The sequence below is a fragment of the Buceros rhinoceros genome, unplaced genomic scaffold (assembly GCF_000710305.1).
Source record: "Buceros rhinoceros silvestris isolate BGI_N320 unplaced genomic scaffold, ASM71030v1 scaffold12885, whole genome shotgun sequence".
NCBI classification, from domain to species: Eukaryota; Metazoa; Chordata; class Aves; order Bucerotiformes; family Bucerotidae; genus Buceros; species Buceros rhinoceros.
In genome coordinates this window covers 6,193-23,964 of record NW_010412380.1, presented here as the reverse complement: position 1 = coordinate 23,964, position 17,772 = coordinate 6,193, and the positions used below count along the sequence as shown (strand labels likewise).

Sequence of the window (17,772 nt, the reverse complement as noted above, 5' to 3'; positions counted from 1 at the left end):
ACACCCCCCCCCCCCCCCTCCCTAATTGAGATGGGTACCTTTATCTGCATTCAAGCTGATGCTTATTTATTTTTAAGTAACTGAATTCTGGCAACAGTTTATCCTGGATGAAACAGTTCCATGTCAGCCTTCTGCTATGGAAACACAGTACCTGCTTAAGATGGCTCTTGACCTTTTTTGTTTTTCGTCACAACTAATCAATCAAAATTTCTTCGTGATCTTACCTATGGCCTCAGACTTCTTCCTCCCTATTGTCTGTTACAGTCTTATAGGGCAATCATAATGGACAGCCACAGTCCTCCCCTTAATTGTCCCATTGCAATCTCCACTCCGTGCCTCCTCAAGGGCAGGCTCCTTTCTTAAAGGGGAGATTCTTGACTTGGTGAGGAAGCGTCCATCATTTTCTCCTCCACACTTTGCTTGTAGAAACAGGGCACTTTGTCTCCAGCAGCTCTGGATTGCTCATCAAGACAGTATCAAGTGCAGGGCTGCTCAAGTGAATGTTTCAAGATCAATCTAAGTCATAAATGAATGGTATCTGAACCATTTGGTGGGTCCAGACATTAAGTGTTTGTAATTTTTTGTGAAGAGTCTGTTGTTCCCTTTTCTTTTTCCAGTGTTACAGTGCGGATATCCACCTTGCTGCATTAGGCACGTGTGGGAGTCCTGTTGAGCAGCCTAGCATAGATGTGGCTGCCTTTTCGCTTGGGAAGAGTTCAGTGCAGTCAGCTCTAGGAAAAGTACTAAAGCCTGATGAAAGCAATCATCAGTACAATTGCCCTACGGGTGTGATCCATGGCATCTATCCAGAGCAGAACATACTTCTTGTTTTGCAGCAGAGTTATACTACTCTAAATCCCTCTTGTCCAGAGAGAGGCCTCAGGCTGCTCTAATATAATTATTTCCAAGGCGCTCTGTTATTCTGAAGTCAAAAGCAATTTCTCTTTTCAGTCATACTCTACTATAACACAGGAGAACCTGTACTTACATAGAGCTACTAATGGTGCAGAGTCCCAGTTGAAAGAAGTTCATAAGTATGTACTTAAGCTTCTCTTTACTCAGGAATTTGATAGAACCCAAGCACGTCCTTGAAGATTAATAACTGTTTATCTTAAAAGCTTTTCTTAAAAACTCTGTTGACCTGTACTCAGGTTCGTGCATGAAAGAAATGACATTTTAGTTGAATATTAGAAGAAGGTTGGTAGATAATATAAATAAATCATCCAGCTCCACTGTCTTCATTGCAGCAAAGAATTCAGCACCTGAGCAAAGATATTTTGTTCCTTTTGTTCTTCTCTCTCTCTAATGTATTCTAATCAAGCCAATTTTTTATTTCATACCTTTACTTTCTATCTGAGAATATTTCAGCAAATTACAGATGAGATCTGATTACCATGTGTCAAATATGACTCCTTTTACACTCTTCTGTTAAGGCAAGGAAACTTTAAGTCTTTCATCAGTTTTACATAGGAAGAATAAACTTCTGTTCACATGAGATTTGTGGTTTATTAACTTACGCTTTTTTTATAAAGTGAATTAGTTAAACTCCATTGTGGATGTATAACTCACTTTAAAAACAGTTTATTTTATTTTAGCTTAAACAGATTCCAGTTTATGCTAAATTGAAAAATGCCTCATTTAAACTCCAATAAAAGTAGCTGCACAACTTCATTTACCGGTTTGGTTAAATTAGTCAGATTTATTACATTTGGCTGAACCAAGATGACAGTATTACAGATTCAAGGCTGAATTTTTAAGCTAACACATAACCTGGCAAGTTTCTCAAATTTAGCAGTAGATATGTGATGATATTGCTAATTATCTTGCTACTTTGGTCAGTAACTAACAAAGCTCATGTCCGAAAAGCGTTACCGTGCAGGGCAACTGCACGTCTCGCTCCTGTGAGTGAGACTTAATGGCATGTTACAGGGGTCTACCAAACACTCCATACCAAGAACATGTTAAAATAGTGGGTTGGAACAATCCTGAAATGCATTAAGGTGTTTTAAAGGAAAACTGAGCCTTATGCAAATCCTCTTTATGGCAGGGGATTGCTTTGGGAGAAACACCTTTGATTTTTGTACAATTTTCTAGTGGTCTCGGTGAGCTCACATTGACAAGGGCAAGCATTACTATGGATTCTCTAAGGATTTTCTGAAGTTGTGGCTATATATAAGCCTAGCCCAGGTGAAGAGAACTCAGTACTCATGTGACCTGTTCTTGCTTAAACTGCGTTTTTAAACAGACTGTAAGCTTACTGCAAGTATGAGTGGAGATTCAGCTGGGCAAAACAGTTAGCAAAGAAAGTAATTTGATGCATAGACAGAAGAAAGGAGGAGCCCATGACCTTAGCTTCAGCCTTGGGCACCCAGGAATCTGCCACCAGCTCTCCCTCAAGATAGAAATAGTTCCTTGATGACAAAAAAGAATTCAAACGCATACTCAGACAGCACCATATTGCTATTGTAGTGTATTTGCAATGATATAAACTTTGCAGAGGGACTTTGTATGGCAGAAAAAAGAGCATCAATTTTGAACAGGCAGAATAAACTCACAGAACTTGTAATTAGTCACACAATGAATGGGTACATGCACAGTTACCACTGTTCTTCATACTGTTTTTCCCAAGCAAATAAAGTCTTTTGAAATGATTGAATATCTGTAGTTAACATTTTTTCAGCTATCAGAGCCTGGTTATTCAGATGTCATTCAAAATAATTTTCTGGCTGGACTAAATGCATTTCTTCTCTTTTGCTTGTGTCTTCAGTTTCATATGTTTGAAAACAGACTTTCCTGTTCATAAAATGAAACTTTTCACCACAAACAAATTACAGAAGGCACAAGTTCTTTATTTACTATTTATCTTCATTCAGTTTAATAGGGCTGTTACGAGTATTAACACTTTCACAAATAATTTCTTCCCCAACTCAAGTAACTTATCAACTGTAGTCTAGGCATTATTTTACTTTACTTGCCCACTAGATAAGTTTAAACATATGCGGTGATTTGCATATATCTGCATACATTCATATGCATAATTACACATAGCACAGAAGGTGAAACTCAAAGAATTGAGTTAGGAAAATGAAATTCTCTTCAAAGGCTGAGCTGGCTTTGAAGGTAACTCACTGAGCTGTGAGGTAAACCAAGTACCAGTTAAATGTAAATACTTACCGCCTTCTTAAAAAGAAGGAACTTTACCTTGCAATCAGTTTGCAATTAATACACTACCTCTTTAGCTTGTAAGGTCTAAAGTAAGCACAGGATATTTTTTTGTTCATCATCTAGTTTGTGATCCTTTTTTCAGAAGGAGGGAATCTGCTATCTGGAAATTCCATTCACAATCATTTTCATATCAAAATAGAGACCTTCACATGAAAGTCAGAGGAACCTTTTTTTTTTTTAAATGTGTTTTTTAAGTATTTAAAAAAATTCTTTCCAGAAAAGGCAAGCACCTCCTCAGCTCTTATGCACACAGCTCTTCAAATGCTGTTTTTGAAGAACTGCATTTAAAAGTATGTTCATAGGCCAAGCATGAGAAGCTGGAAAAAAATTATTTGAGTCTGAACTACAGTCCATCATAATCTGGTTAAAATTATCTTCAACAGCACCTGTCATTATTAATGCAGGAAGAGAGGTGCAAAAATACCTTCAGCCCAGCTACATCATTGCAAATAAGGTCCATCGGCTTTTCACTGTTCTATCATTTAATAATAGCAGCTATATTTATGATGGATTTAGGATTTTGCCTGTAGTGGATGAATGTGCAACTACTTTTATTAAAAATGCTTTTCTTTGAGGATGTTTTATCATCTTAGCAGACTTTATACGTAATTTTCAGTGTGGAGTCCTGAGTCTTTAATATATTCTATTGCTAGGTAAATTATTTTTTCCAAATATTTATATGCTTATTTTATATCTATATACTGATATATAGATATTGCTCTATTTAGCATTTTGTGTTAAATGCTGAACAGAGCATGACTTAAAGCATAATGACTCTAAGAACCATTTTACAATAGTCATAATAAAATTTTCATCATCTGCATCTGTGAAGGAAACACATTCAAAAAATAAAATCCAGAGAGTAATACTTGATTTCTAAAAGAGAAAGCAAAGATGTTTGTTAAAAATAAATGAAAGGGAAAAGCTTAAAATGGTTAGCTAGTTTATGTTATCTTTTGCTACTGTGTGTATAACTCCTTTCGGGAATGAGTTTCTTAAATTGACAAAGCTGAAATAGAAGAAATGAAGAGGATCTGAGTGCCCGATCACTCTTTTGGCCATTTTTCACCTTGAAGATCTTGCAAAAACCTGCAAATTTTGTGACTTTGAAGGGATATTCTTTCATCAGTATTTTCGTTGTTACTAACAATTTTCATTTAATTACATTCAGGAGCACCAAATACAACGTAGGAATATGCTATAGCCAGTTTGCTTTGGCCTTATGCCTCATATATGAATTTGTATAAGTAGGATTGACATTTTTCTGCTGTACTTAAAAACTTTGTGTAAGGATGGATAAAGTCATCTGGAATAAATCAAACCATTTTAAACAGTAAAAGAGAAAATTTTCTCTTTTACTGTTTAAAATGGTTTGATTTATTCCAGATGACTAAAGTCATCTGGAATAAATCAAACCATTTTAAACAGTAAAAGAGAAAATTTTCTCTACAGCCTAGGGAGAGATCTTGCTTTATCATCATTTGATAAAATCATATTTAATTTAATGAAATTTCATCAGAGAATTCTGAGTTACTCACAGTTTTATTCCTTGAGGAGTGAGTTTACTGAAATCCTATCGTACTGTCATTTGATGTCTTTTGAAACAAAATCTTCTTCCATCAAATCCCTGAATAACTATTAACTTCTATAACTTCACATTGCAAACTCAAAGCACATTCTTCATATTCTAACAGTTCAACAAATATCTCCTCAAAGTCTGAGATCCCCTCTGCAGTGATGCCAAAAGAGTACTGTGAGGGTAAAGCATATAGAAAAAAGCTGTTTTCAGCTGCTAAGAGGAGGATGTCTTGTAGAATCATTAGAGATTTCTCCACTGATTTTTGACAGTTTTTCAGTAGAAGCAAGACAGCAACATAGTGGATTATTTTGGTTTTGTTGGTTCTGTCAAGCTGAGGTTGCTTTGTCAAATACTACTATTATAAGTCATATTTCAAAGTAGTTTCACAGAAATTAGAAGGTTTTTTGGTTAGCTTTCGTGTTTGGGTTTTTTTGTTTGGTTTTTGTTTGGGTTTTTTTTTTTTTTTTTTTTTTTTTTTTTTTTTTTTTTTTTTTTTGAGGGATAGGGAACAAAATCTATATTCTGTTTATAACTGAATGAGAGTCAAAAAAGATTGTGAATGAATTTAACACCGTGGATTTAATATAATGCCAACTTATTTTCAGAACTTGTGGAAAAATCATTATTTTACCCTTAAATTTAGTGAAGGCTCCTTATCTGATTTTTGCTACTATGCATACATGAGCGACAGAACGAGCAGAGGTTTGCCCTGGTGTGTTGCCGACAGTATAGCCAAGACATTCTTTGTGGTGTGCTCGAAACTGCAGGACTTATTTCACATTAAGGCAGTAGAAAGGCTTATTACAGTGTTTTGCTGAATCTCACTTAAACCCTGTCAAACTCCTGGCAAGCCTCCCGTATTGGATAACTCTTTTAGGCTGTTTGGACATTTTCCACATACCTCGTGTTTACAGGTCCTGGCCTGCCATGAATATTTAATAATGGTATTATTGCCATTATTTATAGCAAGAAGAATTATTGCATTCAAGTGAAGGCACAGCAGATCAAACTTTGTGAACTATCTATTCAAAATGGAGTAGTTCCTACACATGTTGTTGGGAAGACCCACTCATAGCACCTGTATAAGTAGGAGGTGTGACTGAAATGTGGGAGACCCATTTTGTGTGTTGTCCCACCCTGTCTCTGTGATATCAACTATATCATAGTATTCCTTTTGCACAACAGCTTCCATCTCCTCCTGTTTGTTGCCCATGCTGCATGCGCTGGCGTATGTGCGCTTCAGTTGAGCTACTGACCCTTTCACCTGGTTTTTGGGGGTAGAAGGCCTAATTCCCACCCGACCATTTCCAGGCACTGCCATGATCCCTAGCACCAGTATCCCTTGTAACTATATGGGTAATGGGTTAAGATGGCACCGGCGGAGGGTGAGACCCATTGTCTCCCCCATTTCTCCTTCCCTCACAGCGCATGAAAAGTTTTCTCACGACTTTGGGGAAGAGAAACACCAGCCTTCTCACTCCCTGATTGGGAGTCAAGGCATTTCAGACACGCCTTGGCAGATAAGCATATGAAAAGCGGAGTTTTCAATCACTCCCTAGTGCACACATTTGAGTTTTCAGAACAGGACCCAGAGAGAGGTTTCTAACACAGAGAGGCAGAATGTCACTTGCCTCCACGCAGCAGTAAATAGATCTCTTTCGCAAGTACTTTCCGTTTCCTTGAGGGGTGGAAAGGGGTACACAACCCCACCCCCACATTGAGAGACCCACCGGGATGCAAGGAGTTATCACCCCCCACAAGTTGGTGAGGGAAAGTCATCCTACCAGCACCTGACCCAGATGTTGTTAGTCGTTATCCTACAGAGGGACGCAAGAAAAAAACAGCCATGAAGAGGATTGATAGCGTCTTCTACAACGGGTGAGAGGAAAGACTCTTTTTGTGGAAGTTTGCTTGGACAGTTCATTTCTGGACCGAACTGGAGGTTAAAGACTCTTTTCGGTGATTCTCCCTTTCCCCCCCACCCCGCTACCCCACCTTAGAGCAGCGGCTGCCTGGCACGTTCTTTGTTTAAGCAGGGATGTTTATTCAGCACAGGGGAAAGAAGTGTATTTACATATACATATGTGTGTGTGTGTGTGTGTATGTATTTATTAATCTCTCTCCCTCTCTCTCCTTTCCGACCAGTCCTGTTTAACTTTAAATTATTGTTTTATGGGTTTAATTGCATTAAGCATTAAACCGATTTCCGTTTCCACCCCTTTAAGTTAAAACCTGTGTTTCTGCATTGCTTTTTTTGTGTGTGTGTGTGTGTTCCTTGCCAAAACAAGCCCAAAACTAGCATAACCACAACATGATTTTTATTTGTTGTTAGTACTGTGGTTTGTTTCATTTTGTATTTTCTTTTATTGGCATCATGGCTTTGCCGGTTTTAAACTATCTGCATATACCTGCAGAAAGCAAGGAAAAATATATTCCTACACCACCTAATCCAGCTGAGAGTCTGGTTCTAGTAGAAAGGCAAAAATTTGCTTCCCCATTGCTGTTAACCTCCTGCTTTTCCCTGGAGAGCATGGAAGACCGCTCTGCAGCACTGCTATTTTGTTTTTATCTGTATACCTGTGAACAGCAGGGACACAAAGAGGCCAGGAAGAGGAAGACTTTTATTTCTGCCCTCTCTTCCTCATGTCTCTTCGCACTGTGCTGTCCTGCAAAAGGAGTCACACAGCCTTTGCAAAGGGCCCCAAACCAGCTCTTTCTTTATCCGGAGCTGTGGGAATACAGAAAGAGCATCTGGATTGCCAGGGCACAACTGCACCCTGCAATGGGACAGTCTGCAGTGGCTTCCAGGGCAAAGTCAAGCCAGGGGCAGCTGGATGAAGAGCCTGGATGTCAGCAGAGGGCTGGCACAGGACATGCCCTGAGCGGTGGAGAAGAGAGGGTGCTTTGCCCGTTGTGAATTGGGGGCTGATACCAGCATGGGTCTTGGGCGACCTGAGCCCAACGCTATTCTGTGTAAATACAGCACAGAGCCAACACAGGCACTGCGGACAGTAAACAAGGAAACTTTGTGCAGGAGAGGCAGGATTTTCAAAACAAGACCACCCTAACCCAAACCTGAAAATTTGCTGTTGCCACACAAAGTGTGGCTAAACTAATTTAGGCCTTGTGTTAGACAATCACATCTATTTTGATTTGACCAGCAGAGGTAAATGTTCACATGCTTTATGCCACCAGCCCCTCTGGTCTGCTCCATGGGAAGTGCAGCAACACTTTACTGTTCATCCAAAAGATGGGGCACCCAGTCCAGCCCTCTATTAGACTTTTTCCCTTTGAAAGCACTGATGAATATTTTCTCTCACTGGCCGAAGGGCCCATTAAAATAGCTATATCATAACGATACCTTTGTATAGATAAAAACTGAGTATGCTAGTCTACATATATTAAATCATTGTCTTTCCTTCTATCACAGAGTGCAAGATAAAATGTGTATTTCTGGCACAGAACACCTCAAAATGCCAAATTACAGTGGTGTAAAAATGTACTAGATACTAGTTAGAGAAGAAAGAAGAAAGTATTTGTCCCAAGCAATTTATAAAGAAGTGCAATCATAATAATGGAGTACATCTCTTGCCTTTTTTTTTTTTTAATGAGTGAGTGCGATGTAAAAACTCTGATACACAATTTATGCCCAAGAGATACTCTTTTGTTTAGGGGTTTTTTTGTTTTTTTTTTTTTTTGAGATTCAGATGTCAAAACCTGTGGGATCGTAAAAACCTGAAACCTGTACTTCTGGAACTGCAGATAGCTTTTTCTCCCATTTAAAATTCACATTCTAAAGACACAGCCACCTGCATAAAAAGTCACGCAGGAAGAATAGCTACATTTCTTAACTGGTTGAATTTTCCTATATTTGTTCCTATGATCTACACTTTGATGATTTTATTTCTATTACATGCATTTAAAATTTCTGCACTTTGGGGATATTTCTGAAAAGGAATTCATCTGAGTCATTCTGGAAAGAAAAAAACAGGCCGTAATCCACAGGAGCAGCAAGCCATACTGCTTTGTGATTTAGACCAATGTATTGGACTGGCATTTGCTTGCTGCTCCTTCCTCACCCTAAGGAGTTACAACAGTGGGAGCTGAATGGACGGTGCAATCCTGTTCATTGGCAAAACTCTCATAGCCGTATGTAGCAGTCAGGAGGAGGTCAGGAGGGGTGCGTGGCATCCCTGAGAGCAGAACGAGAAGAGCTTTAGCATGACCTGTCTCAGTGCTGCTATGCTGAGAAGGGCTTGGATTAAGGAAGTTATCTGGCATCCACAAACAGGAGTGCTGCAGAGAAAATAATGTTTTCCTGGCATTTCTCAAAGGTCATGTGGTGCTTTTTTGGTTGCAAACAACATTAAAGAAAGAAGTAATGATCAAGGAGAGAAAAGAGTGGGAGAATCCTGCTTTGCACAGTTTGACCTTATCCCTTGCAGAAAAGCACGGTATTGACTGTTTGTTGAGCTACTTTGTAAATACAAGAAGTAGGACTGATATGACTGTTTGTCCTAATCACAGTAAAATACAGAATATATAGCAAATTACATGGGGTTTAGTGCTTGTTTATAGACCAACTTCTGCTGCTGTAAATAAGGATTGCAGAGCTATAACCCATGTATTCAACTGGCAAGATCTACTTTCCAGAGAAACAGTGGCTTGGTTCAATTCTTCTGGAAATGTATTTCATTTATAAAACTAGCTTTATCCAATAGAATTTTGGCTGTGTCTTTATTTAGTGTCTTGCACAACATATGACGTGTTGTTTGCTCTTGACATACAGATTCCCACTTTGATGGTCTCTGTAGCACTCAGTCATTAGAAAAGAGTATTCCCACTGTTTTGCATTTTCTCAGTGTATATTCTCCTTTACTGGAATACAAGAAGGGAAGAAGAACTAAGCAAGCAAACATGATGTTACTTGTATTTCAGATCCAGACACGGTTAATAGGAACACTGGACCAAAATGCAAAAGTTCTGCACAGATTTCCAAGATATAGTAAAAACATACTAATAATTGGAGGGAGTGGGGTGTGAGGGCGGGACGGGACATGGGAGTTCTCTTTCTTACACTTGTCAGTTCCTAAACAAGACATAATAATTTCTTATCTCACAGGAACACAGGAAAGAAAGTCTGTAAGGATGTGGTGTCCCAGACAGGACGCTGCAGGGAGATAGCAGGAATCGCTTGCTGCCCTCTCCTCCCCTGGAGGGAGTAGTAGGAAATGGATGAATGAGCACAGGAACAGAGAAGATACTCATTTTGATGAAGAGTATCTGCAAGTCTTACTTCTAAAGGAAGCAAAACTTTCCAGGAGGCAGATGATGTACTCTGAAAGATTTAGTTTTAGTTTGTGGTTTGTTGGGGTTTTTTTATTTAATGAAAATAAGAATATTGGTCAGGGTAAGATGGGAAGGTGGAGATTTGTCACATCTAGTCATTAGTATCTGCCACCCTACTGATACATCTGATTAGCAGATGAGACCCTAAAGTACAGATTTTCATAAAAAAGGCCTCAGGTTTGCCTGTTCTTCACTTCTTCATCTGTGCAGAAATGAGACCTTTTGTCACATATGTAGAACACCTCAAAGTACTCTTTAAGAATAGGAACATCATATACTTTTCTGCAGTAGAGAACAGTATTTCTCAAAGTGTCCTTATGTTTTCCTATCATGCTGCTTCACTTCTTGCTTACATATGTTACAGCACAGAAAACAAGATTTTTTTTTTTTCTTTAGTCCCTTACGGATGTTTTCTAGCAGTACCCACAGACTTCTGTTATGGAATCTATCAGAGAAAAGAGGAAGAAAGAAATATTTTGTGAAAGTTGCTTTTAACATTTGATACAACGATAGGGACTGGATCAGTACAGAGAATGAGTTACTTCTCTATCCTCCAGAATTTGTACCTTCATAAAACCCTGAGAAGGAAATTTGTAGAGTGGACAGTAGATACTGCAGGAATTATTCTGTAGATTAGGAACATGGAACATTTTCTAAGTGCTACACTGACTTTAATTCAAAAGGAATGACATAATAAATAAACCTATAAAAGAACTTACAAGGTAGTATTGGTTCCACTGACAGCGCCAAACATTCAATTATTTTCAAGAAAAATATGGCATTAAATGGTCTTATCTCTTAATTGCAAAAACTAGAATGAATGCAGTGTTACATTTCTGAAGTTAAAGACTCAAAAATCATCTATCAAAAGCTAGGCTTGGAAGCACTAGGTCAGCTGTATTGCATGTTCTAGGGCATACACTAGCGCCACAGACTTCTACACTAATTCTTAAGCTAACATGGAGAGGAAAATAGAAAATCTTGTGTTTATATAATGAAAACCACCTAAAGAAAGAGAAAATCTTTTGTAGTGTATATACACTGTGAAGTTTTTGTGGGCATGGTGTCATGAGTGCTTGTTGACTGTAACTTAACCACTGCTTGCTCTTGCTCTGTATGAATGCTATCCTCAGGCCCTCTGACAAGGTAGCTCCTCTGGCTCACCTTTGGATGATCACTGAGACCCCGGCAAAGCTGATTTTCTTAGTGCCTCAGGCTCATCTCTGTTACTTCAAAGGGTGTCTGCAAATGTCTGTTGAAGGCAATAATGAATCTAGCGCTTCATGATCTCTCTCCAGGCACTGTTACGTGACACTACTCTAACTGGAAGGAAAAAAAAGAAAGATGTCTAATTGAACCTGTGTATCCGATCACTGGGTTCTGAAAGAAAAGAAACAAAGGCTTATTTAGAAATGAGAAGAAAATTTCTCCCATGTCACCAAAAAGTGATTGGCATAATGGTAGCAACAAGCCATAAAGTGGGAGAACATATATTAAAGGTGTACTGGGAAACATTTGCTGCTAAATCACAGAATAGTAGGAGTGGAACGTACCTCTGGAGGTCATCTAGTCCAACCCCTCTGCTAAAGCAGTTTCACCTCGAGCAGGTTGCATGGGATCACATCCAGGCGAGTTTTGAATATCTCCAGAGAAGGAAACTCCACAGCCTTGCTGGACAGCCTGTTCCAGTGCTTTGTCACCCTCAAAGTAAAGAAGTTTTTCTTTCTGTTCAGATGGAACTTCCTCTGGTCCAGTTTGTGTCCATGGTAGATGAAGAACAATTATTTCTCCCCATGTTTTTTTATACAAAAATCAGGCATAAAGTTATTTTTTTGCACAGACCATACAGTTATACTAAGAGCCTTGGCCACACATGAAGTAATTGATAAGAGCTTAGTGAAGACCTATAAAGTCATATCACAAAAGAGACCAAAGTCTTTTCATGGCAGGATTCTGGGCTTTGTTCTAGTTGTCCTTGGAGAAGGAAAACCGAGTAAGAAACAAAAATCCCAGGCCCCAGATCATCTGTCTCTCAACTCAGCCTCTCTGAGCAACATTTCTGACTGCTAAATCCCCTCCAAAAAGCCCAGACCCTCTGTTCCAGAACAGCACTGCTGTAAGCTTTGTCTCTGGACTCTGTAACTAAAACGAGAGAGAACGGTGAATGTGCAAACTGAACTGAGATTGCACAAGCAGTTTGTTCACAGCTTAAGTACAACAGCTATGTTAGAGGAAAAGAAGGGCAAAGAGCTCTCTTAAAAATCCTGCTCAACTTCACGCTTTATGGGAATCAAGATCTTGTCTTTGGGAATTTGACAAAGTACAGTAGTATACGGAAAGACATACTTGGCTTTAGTTGAGTTATGTCTGATTTGTGACCTACTTCATACACAAGGTAGAATGAGGCACTCTATTCCTCACACAAACTGAATACTCAAAAAAAAAAAATTTCTCAAGAGGCAGAGTTTTTCTATTTTGACAGTATGGCAAGTTAACTATTGCCATTATCTTTTACCAAAAAAATACATTAAAATAACTCACTACTGTGTTTTCTGAACGCCACAGTGAGTTTGCGGCCATCATTGCACAGGTAGCAGAAGAAGACAGCTAGCAACTAGCAACTGCTAATTGGAATCATCTGGGCACCTCTGTTTCGGAAGTTTCCCTCTCCATTTCATTGCAATAAAAACATATTTTGAGATGCACCTACTGTTGAATTAATTACAGCATGTAAAGTGAAAAGGGTTTGATCTATCAAATCAGAATATAGCCATAGGTATACCTAATCCTTCTTCCACCCACCACATCAGCATAGCCTAAGGCACTCCATCATCATTTGCAAAGGCATGAACGAACCCTTTATGAACTGAGGTTTATCAAAGTCCTGTGCCTCGTCTTCTTCATTTACTAAAAATAAACAGAACATTTCAGACAGGAACTAAAGACTTTTCAAAGTCTGTGGGTTAAGTACAGCTCAGGCAGAAGAAGTTCTTGCTACACACAAGCACTGAAAACCATGACACAGGTGTTCCTATGACGGAGTTCATTATGGAGTTCCAGCTGTGCAATCCCTTAAAATTGATAAAAGTCACATCTAGCTGTAAAATGTGTCAAAACAATCGTCAGAAACATCCTTGCTATAAATATTCAGCAGTGTTGCAATAGAGACTGCTACATGCAGACTTTGTGGACGTGGTGCTGTCTATTGCTGCAGCTTCACCGACCTTTTGTTTTTCTGGCCCAAATTTGCAAGCTACATGAATGCTGTACTCTTTCAGACCTGATTCTAACTCTGTGGATGATGGCATCTATCAGCCCGCTCAATAAGTTATAGTAATAGAGCCTCAAATAGCCGGTACCATTCCACACCATGGCTGGAATTGGCCATAAGGACTGTATGGAGATGGCCCACACTGCCACTGCCTCGGTGCCTCCTTACCACAAGTCAGTGACCGGCTTTTGGCTCAGTAGTTAATCTAGGTTCCCCAAGCAGCTTTTCAGAGTCCTGCAGGAATACTTAGCACTCTTTTTCAGCTAGATCCTTTCTATTGACTGCAGAGGAATTCAAACCATTTCAACCTGGCTATTTTATTTCATACTGAGAATGCAAGTGGGTTGTGAGAACCAGCTATGCAATTTAAATTAATGCTTTACCTCACTGCAACCTCCTCACAGAAGTAAACCCTTTTGAAATATTCACCTGCTAGAGTTGAATCAAACTGAGGAAGATGACTGCACATGCTTTTTAGTAATTTCCTGATTCTTCCAGGCTTTTTTTTAATTGTTCTGAAATCTTAATGCATATAAAATCACTGCTGGCTAGAAGTGCTTAGACTAAAGAGCATTATGTACAACATGTATTTATCCTCAGCTTGGTACTTTACGAGGCCCTTCTGCATGGCAATGATCTTATGTTTCCTAACACCACTTCTAAGATAACAACGACACTGTTTCTGTGGTCTGAGAACTCTTGTTCAGATCTGCTTACTGTTTCTTGCACAAGCTGCAGGTGGTAGTTTTTTCTAGATTTGACAGCAGAGACTGATTCAAACAAAAAAAATTTCTTCACTGTAGACATGAGCTCCACCCTAGGGTCATGACTAATTTGACTTGTTTAAAAAAAAACAAAAAAACCCCCGAAACTAAAAAAAAAAAAACAAACCAACCCCCCAAAAACGAGACGCAAGATAATTCTTCACAATTTGAAAGAAACTAAAAAGTCACAGGATGCAGAAAACAAAAGTTTGTCATTGTACATAAGCGTTTTTTTTACAGCACTGTGTAATAGCCAACACCCAGGGACACTGAACAAACCATGTCAGCCGGAACATCTTTCTGCATACACTGTATAAACCTACTGATGTTTAAGTTCTACACCATACATTTCTGCATCTGTCCTTAGTGCTGGACCTTGCTAAAATTCTGCACTTTTAAGACAATGTCATGGTTTAGACCCAGGTGGCAACTAAGCACCATGCAGGCACTCTATTTCTCCAGGAAGAGAAACTACAATAGACTAATGAAGGGTCAAGACAAGAAACAAGGGAGGACTCACTCACCGCTTACTGTCACTTACTGTCAGGCAAAGGACAGACTCAATAAGAGAAACAAAATAAATTTAATTAAAACAACAAAGCTGTAACCAAATCACCAACTGAAATCAGAGTAGAACAGTATGGGAAACAACAAGATCTTAAATACATCTTCCCCCCACCAATCTCTTCTTCCCAGGCCTGGCTTTCCTACCTCCCCCCACAACGCTCAGCATACGGGAGAACACAGGATGAGGGGGTGCAGTTTGTCCCCGTTCTTTCCATACTGCATCTGCCACTTGCTCTTCTTCGTGGAAAACACTCCTCCCACTTCCTTGTGGCCACGTGGCAACCGCCCCCCAAGGAGACAGCCCTCCATGAGTATCCTCTAGCAGGGAGGTCTCCTGCTGGGATCGGCTCTCCCAGCACTGACCCAGCGCCAGTCCTCCTCCGAGTCACAGCCTTTCACAGGATCTGCAGCTCTCTGCAAAGTGGGGGTCTCCCCAGCTCTCTGTGTCATGTGTTTCTCTCTGTCTCTCTGCTCTCTGCAGCATGATTATTTCCCTACCAGTGCTCTCTGAGGACTGCAGGGTCTCAGCCCGCCAACTAAAGGGAAATGATTGTGCCAGCATGTCTCCCCAGCCTCTCCCTTGCCACCTCAGGTGACCGCATGGTTGGTGACCGCATGGTTGTTTCTCCTTCCACCTTCCTTCCAAAACAATAGAGCTCTCCAAAACCAAAAGGCATTCCCAAACCAGTGTACCCCTTTGTATAGGTTTATTCGCAGAGGTGCTGATTGGTGCAGCCTTGGCCAGAGGCAGGACTGAATTGGAGCTGGGGGAGCTTAATTCAAGAACCTGCTTACAGGGGCCACGCTGGCAGCCTCATCTCCAGCTACCAAAACCACCAAACAAAAGGCAGCAGCCCCTCCTCCCCCACTACAAAACCCGTGTCAAGTCCTAAACCACCACCAGCAAGAACTGCAACTAAAAGAAAAAAAAAATTTGACTACATTACAGTGTCAGATGTAACGATGGATCAGTTGGCACGTCAGTCATGGCATTATCCAGAACCTCTCTGTGTGGAGTAACCGCCGCATGGATTAGTCGAAAAAGGGAAAACAAGAAGGACTGGGAAAAATGACTGGTTTTGAATGGAGGGACATGTGGACACAACGTATCTGCTACAGAATGGCATTCTGTTTGGCACAGTAAATCTGATTAAATAGTTGCATCTTAAAATCTTTATGAGAATCTTAATTATTGATGTCATCAACAGGCTGAAAGTGTAGGTTAGATGTGGGGAGAGTTTGGCTCTGCAAAGACATTGCTTAAAAGCAATTTTTTTGCATGACTGAGCACACGTTTACACAGAGTAGATAGTCACACTTTACAATAAGGTTACACTTACAAATTATTTGGGTTATAAGGGGTTGGTCAACACTGTAGCCTATCACAGAATATACAAAGTCCATAGTTTTGTTGTAACTATGTATAACACCCTCAAGTAATGTGTAACCAAGTATAATTTATGAAAGCCATATCCGTAGTTTTGTTTATGATGTATATTAATAATTGATTAATCCTTTATGAAGTATTTATAAATGCAATCTTAATGGAAAGCATGGCTGACGAGTTACTCTATTACACTAGCGGCATGGCGGTTAAAGGTTGAAGTCCTCTGTCCCCCCTGTTTAACGAGCTAAGCAGTCTTTAGACAAGGTACCACTCACTACCTCTCCCCTCAGCAACTCCCAAGAAGTAAGAAATCTGAGAAAGACTTTACAAAGAGCTTTTTCTTGTAAGCAAATGTACTGAAACCCTTTTTTACACCTTCTATTTCCATAGAGCTACCACAAGTCTGCTACACAAAGTCCATGAGAAACAATTCCTTGCAGATGCCGCACACGTGTTGAAGTCTATGAAGTCTTTGTTCCTAAGAGCTCTCGTACCATTTGGTACAGCAGACCATCGTAATATGGGCCATGTTTCCAGCAACTGAGCGGAGGAGGATTGTCTAAGCATGCACGTCCGTCACTTCTTTTGCTTTCCAGGGGAAAGTGGGCAATGTAACAGATATCTGCTATTGTCTAGGCTACCATACTGACTAGGAATAGGTCCTGGCTTGCAGAATTATTTTTCTGCTCCCAAGCAATTCTGCCTGACAAGGTACAGCTACTTCTTCTTGCTGCAGGCAAGCTCCGCTTTCATGTGACCATGCAGTTCTATCACTGCTCTTTGCTTCTTTATGCATCCTGTGAAATCTCTTGCTGAGGCATTTGACACTGGAGTAACATCCCAGCACATTAATCTTCACTTGTTCTTTTGCAGGAAACAGATCTCATTCTGACCTTTAATATCTCAATGCATCGTTCTTGGTGGATGGAGAATGGGCCAGGCTGCACCGTGACCTCCGTAACCCCAGCACCAGACTGGGCACCAGAGGATCATCGTTATATCACTGTCTCGGGTTGTTTTCTTGAATATCAGTACATAGAAGTGGCTCACAGTTCTCTCCAGATCTTCCTTGCAGTAAGTGTTTACAGATAACTGCACTTCCATCACCATTTCTAGATTTCTTCTAGCACAATGTCATTACCAGAAGAGCAGAGTACTATGGCATTCATTCACAATCCCTGGCTTTAAGTGTTGGGTTTGTTACGAAACTCTGTTGTCTTGCAGCTATTTCAAAACACCTGCACATGAAAAGCTCCAACTTACACGTTTATTGCTCAGAGAACTGCTGTCATGACTGTTTTCCTGACCTCCATTTTGTAACCATTTCACAAATCATTTATAGGCAGTTACATTCAGAACATATTATGAGATGTGACATAATAAGTTACACCTATTGCTGTAAAAACCAAATTGTATGTCAAAGCAAAAGCAAAATGAAGAATAAATTTTCAACAGTGAAAATATGACTCAAAAATAGTTCACAGGACTCAAAACAGATCAATTTGTCTCTAAACGTGTTAACGAATATGCCCTGGAGGAGAATTGGAAAGTTTCTTCCCAAAAGAACAAAATGTTGTACTTGTATGAAAACCAAAACCAGAAATCTTAAATATTTTTAGAAGGACAAAAA

The 17,772-nt window shown here is 39.8% G+C and overlaps 1 protein-coding gene across 1 annotated transcript in view; it reads left to right on the top strand.

The window, feature by feature from the left end:
• Positions 1–17,216, top strand: part of LOC104493660 (sodium/potassium-transporting ATPase subunit beta-1-interacting protein 2) — a gene marked incomplete at its 3' end in the record, with an annotated part of 78,149 nt that extends 60,933 nt beyond the window's left edge. Inside the window, exon 3 of the mRNA XM_010136385.1 lies at positions 17,016–17,216. Within this exon, the coding sequence (XP_010134687.1) occupies positions 17,016–17,216 (201 nt within the window). The remainder of the gene's footprint in view (positions 1–17,015) is intronic.
• Between the last annotated feature and the right edge of the window lie 556 nt (positions 17,217–17,772).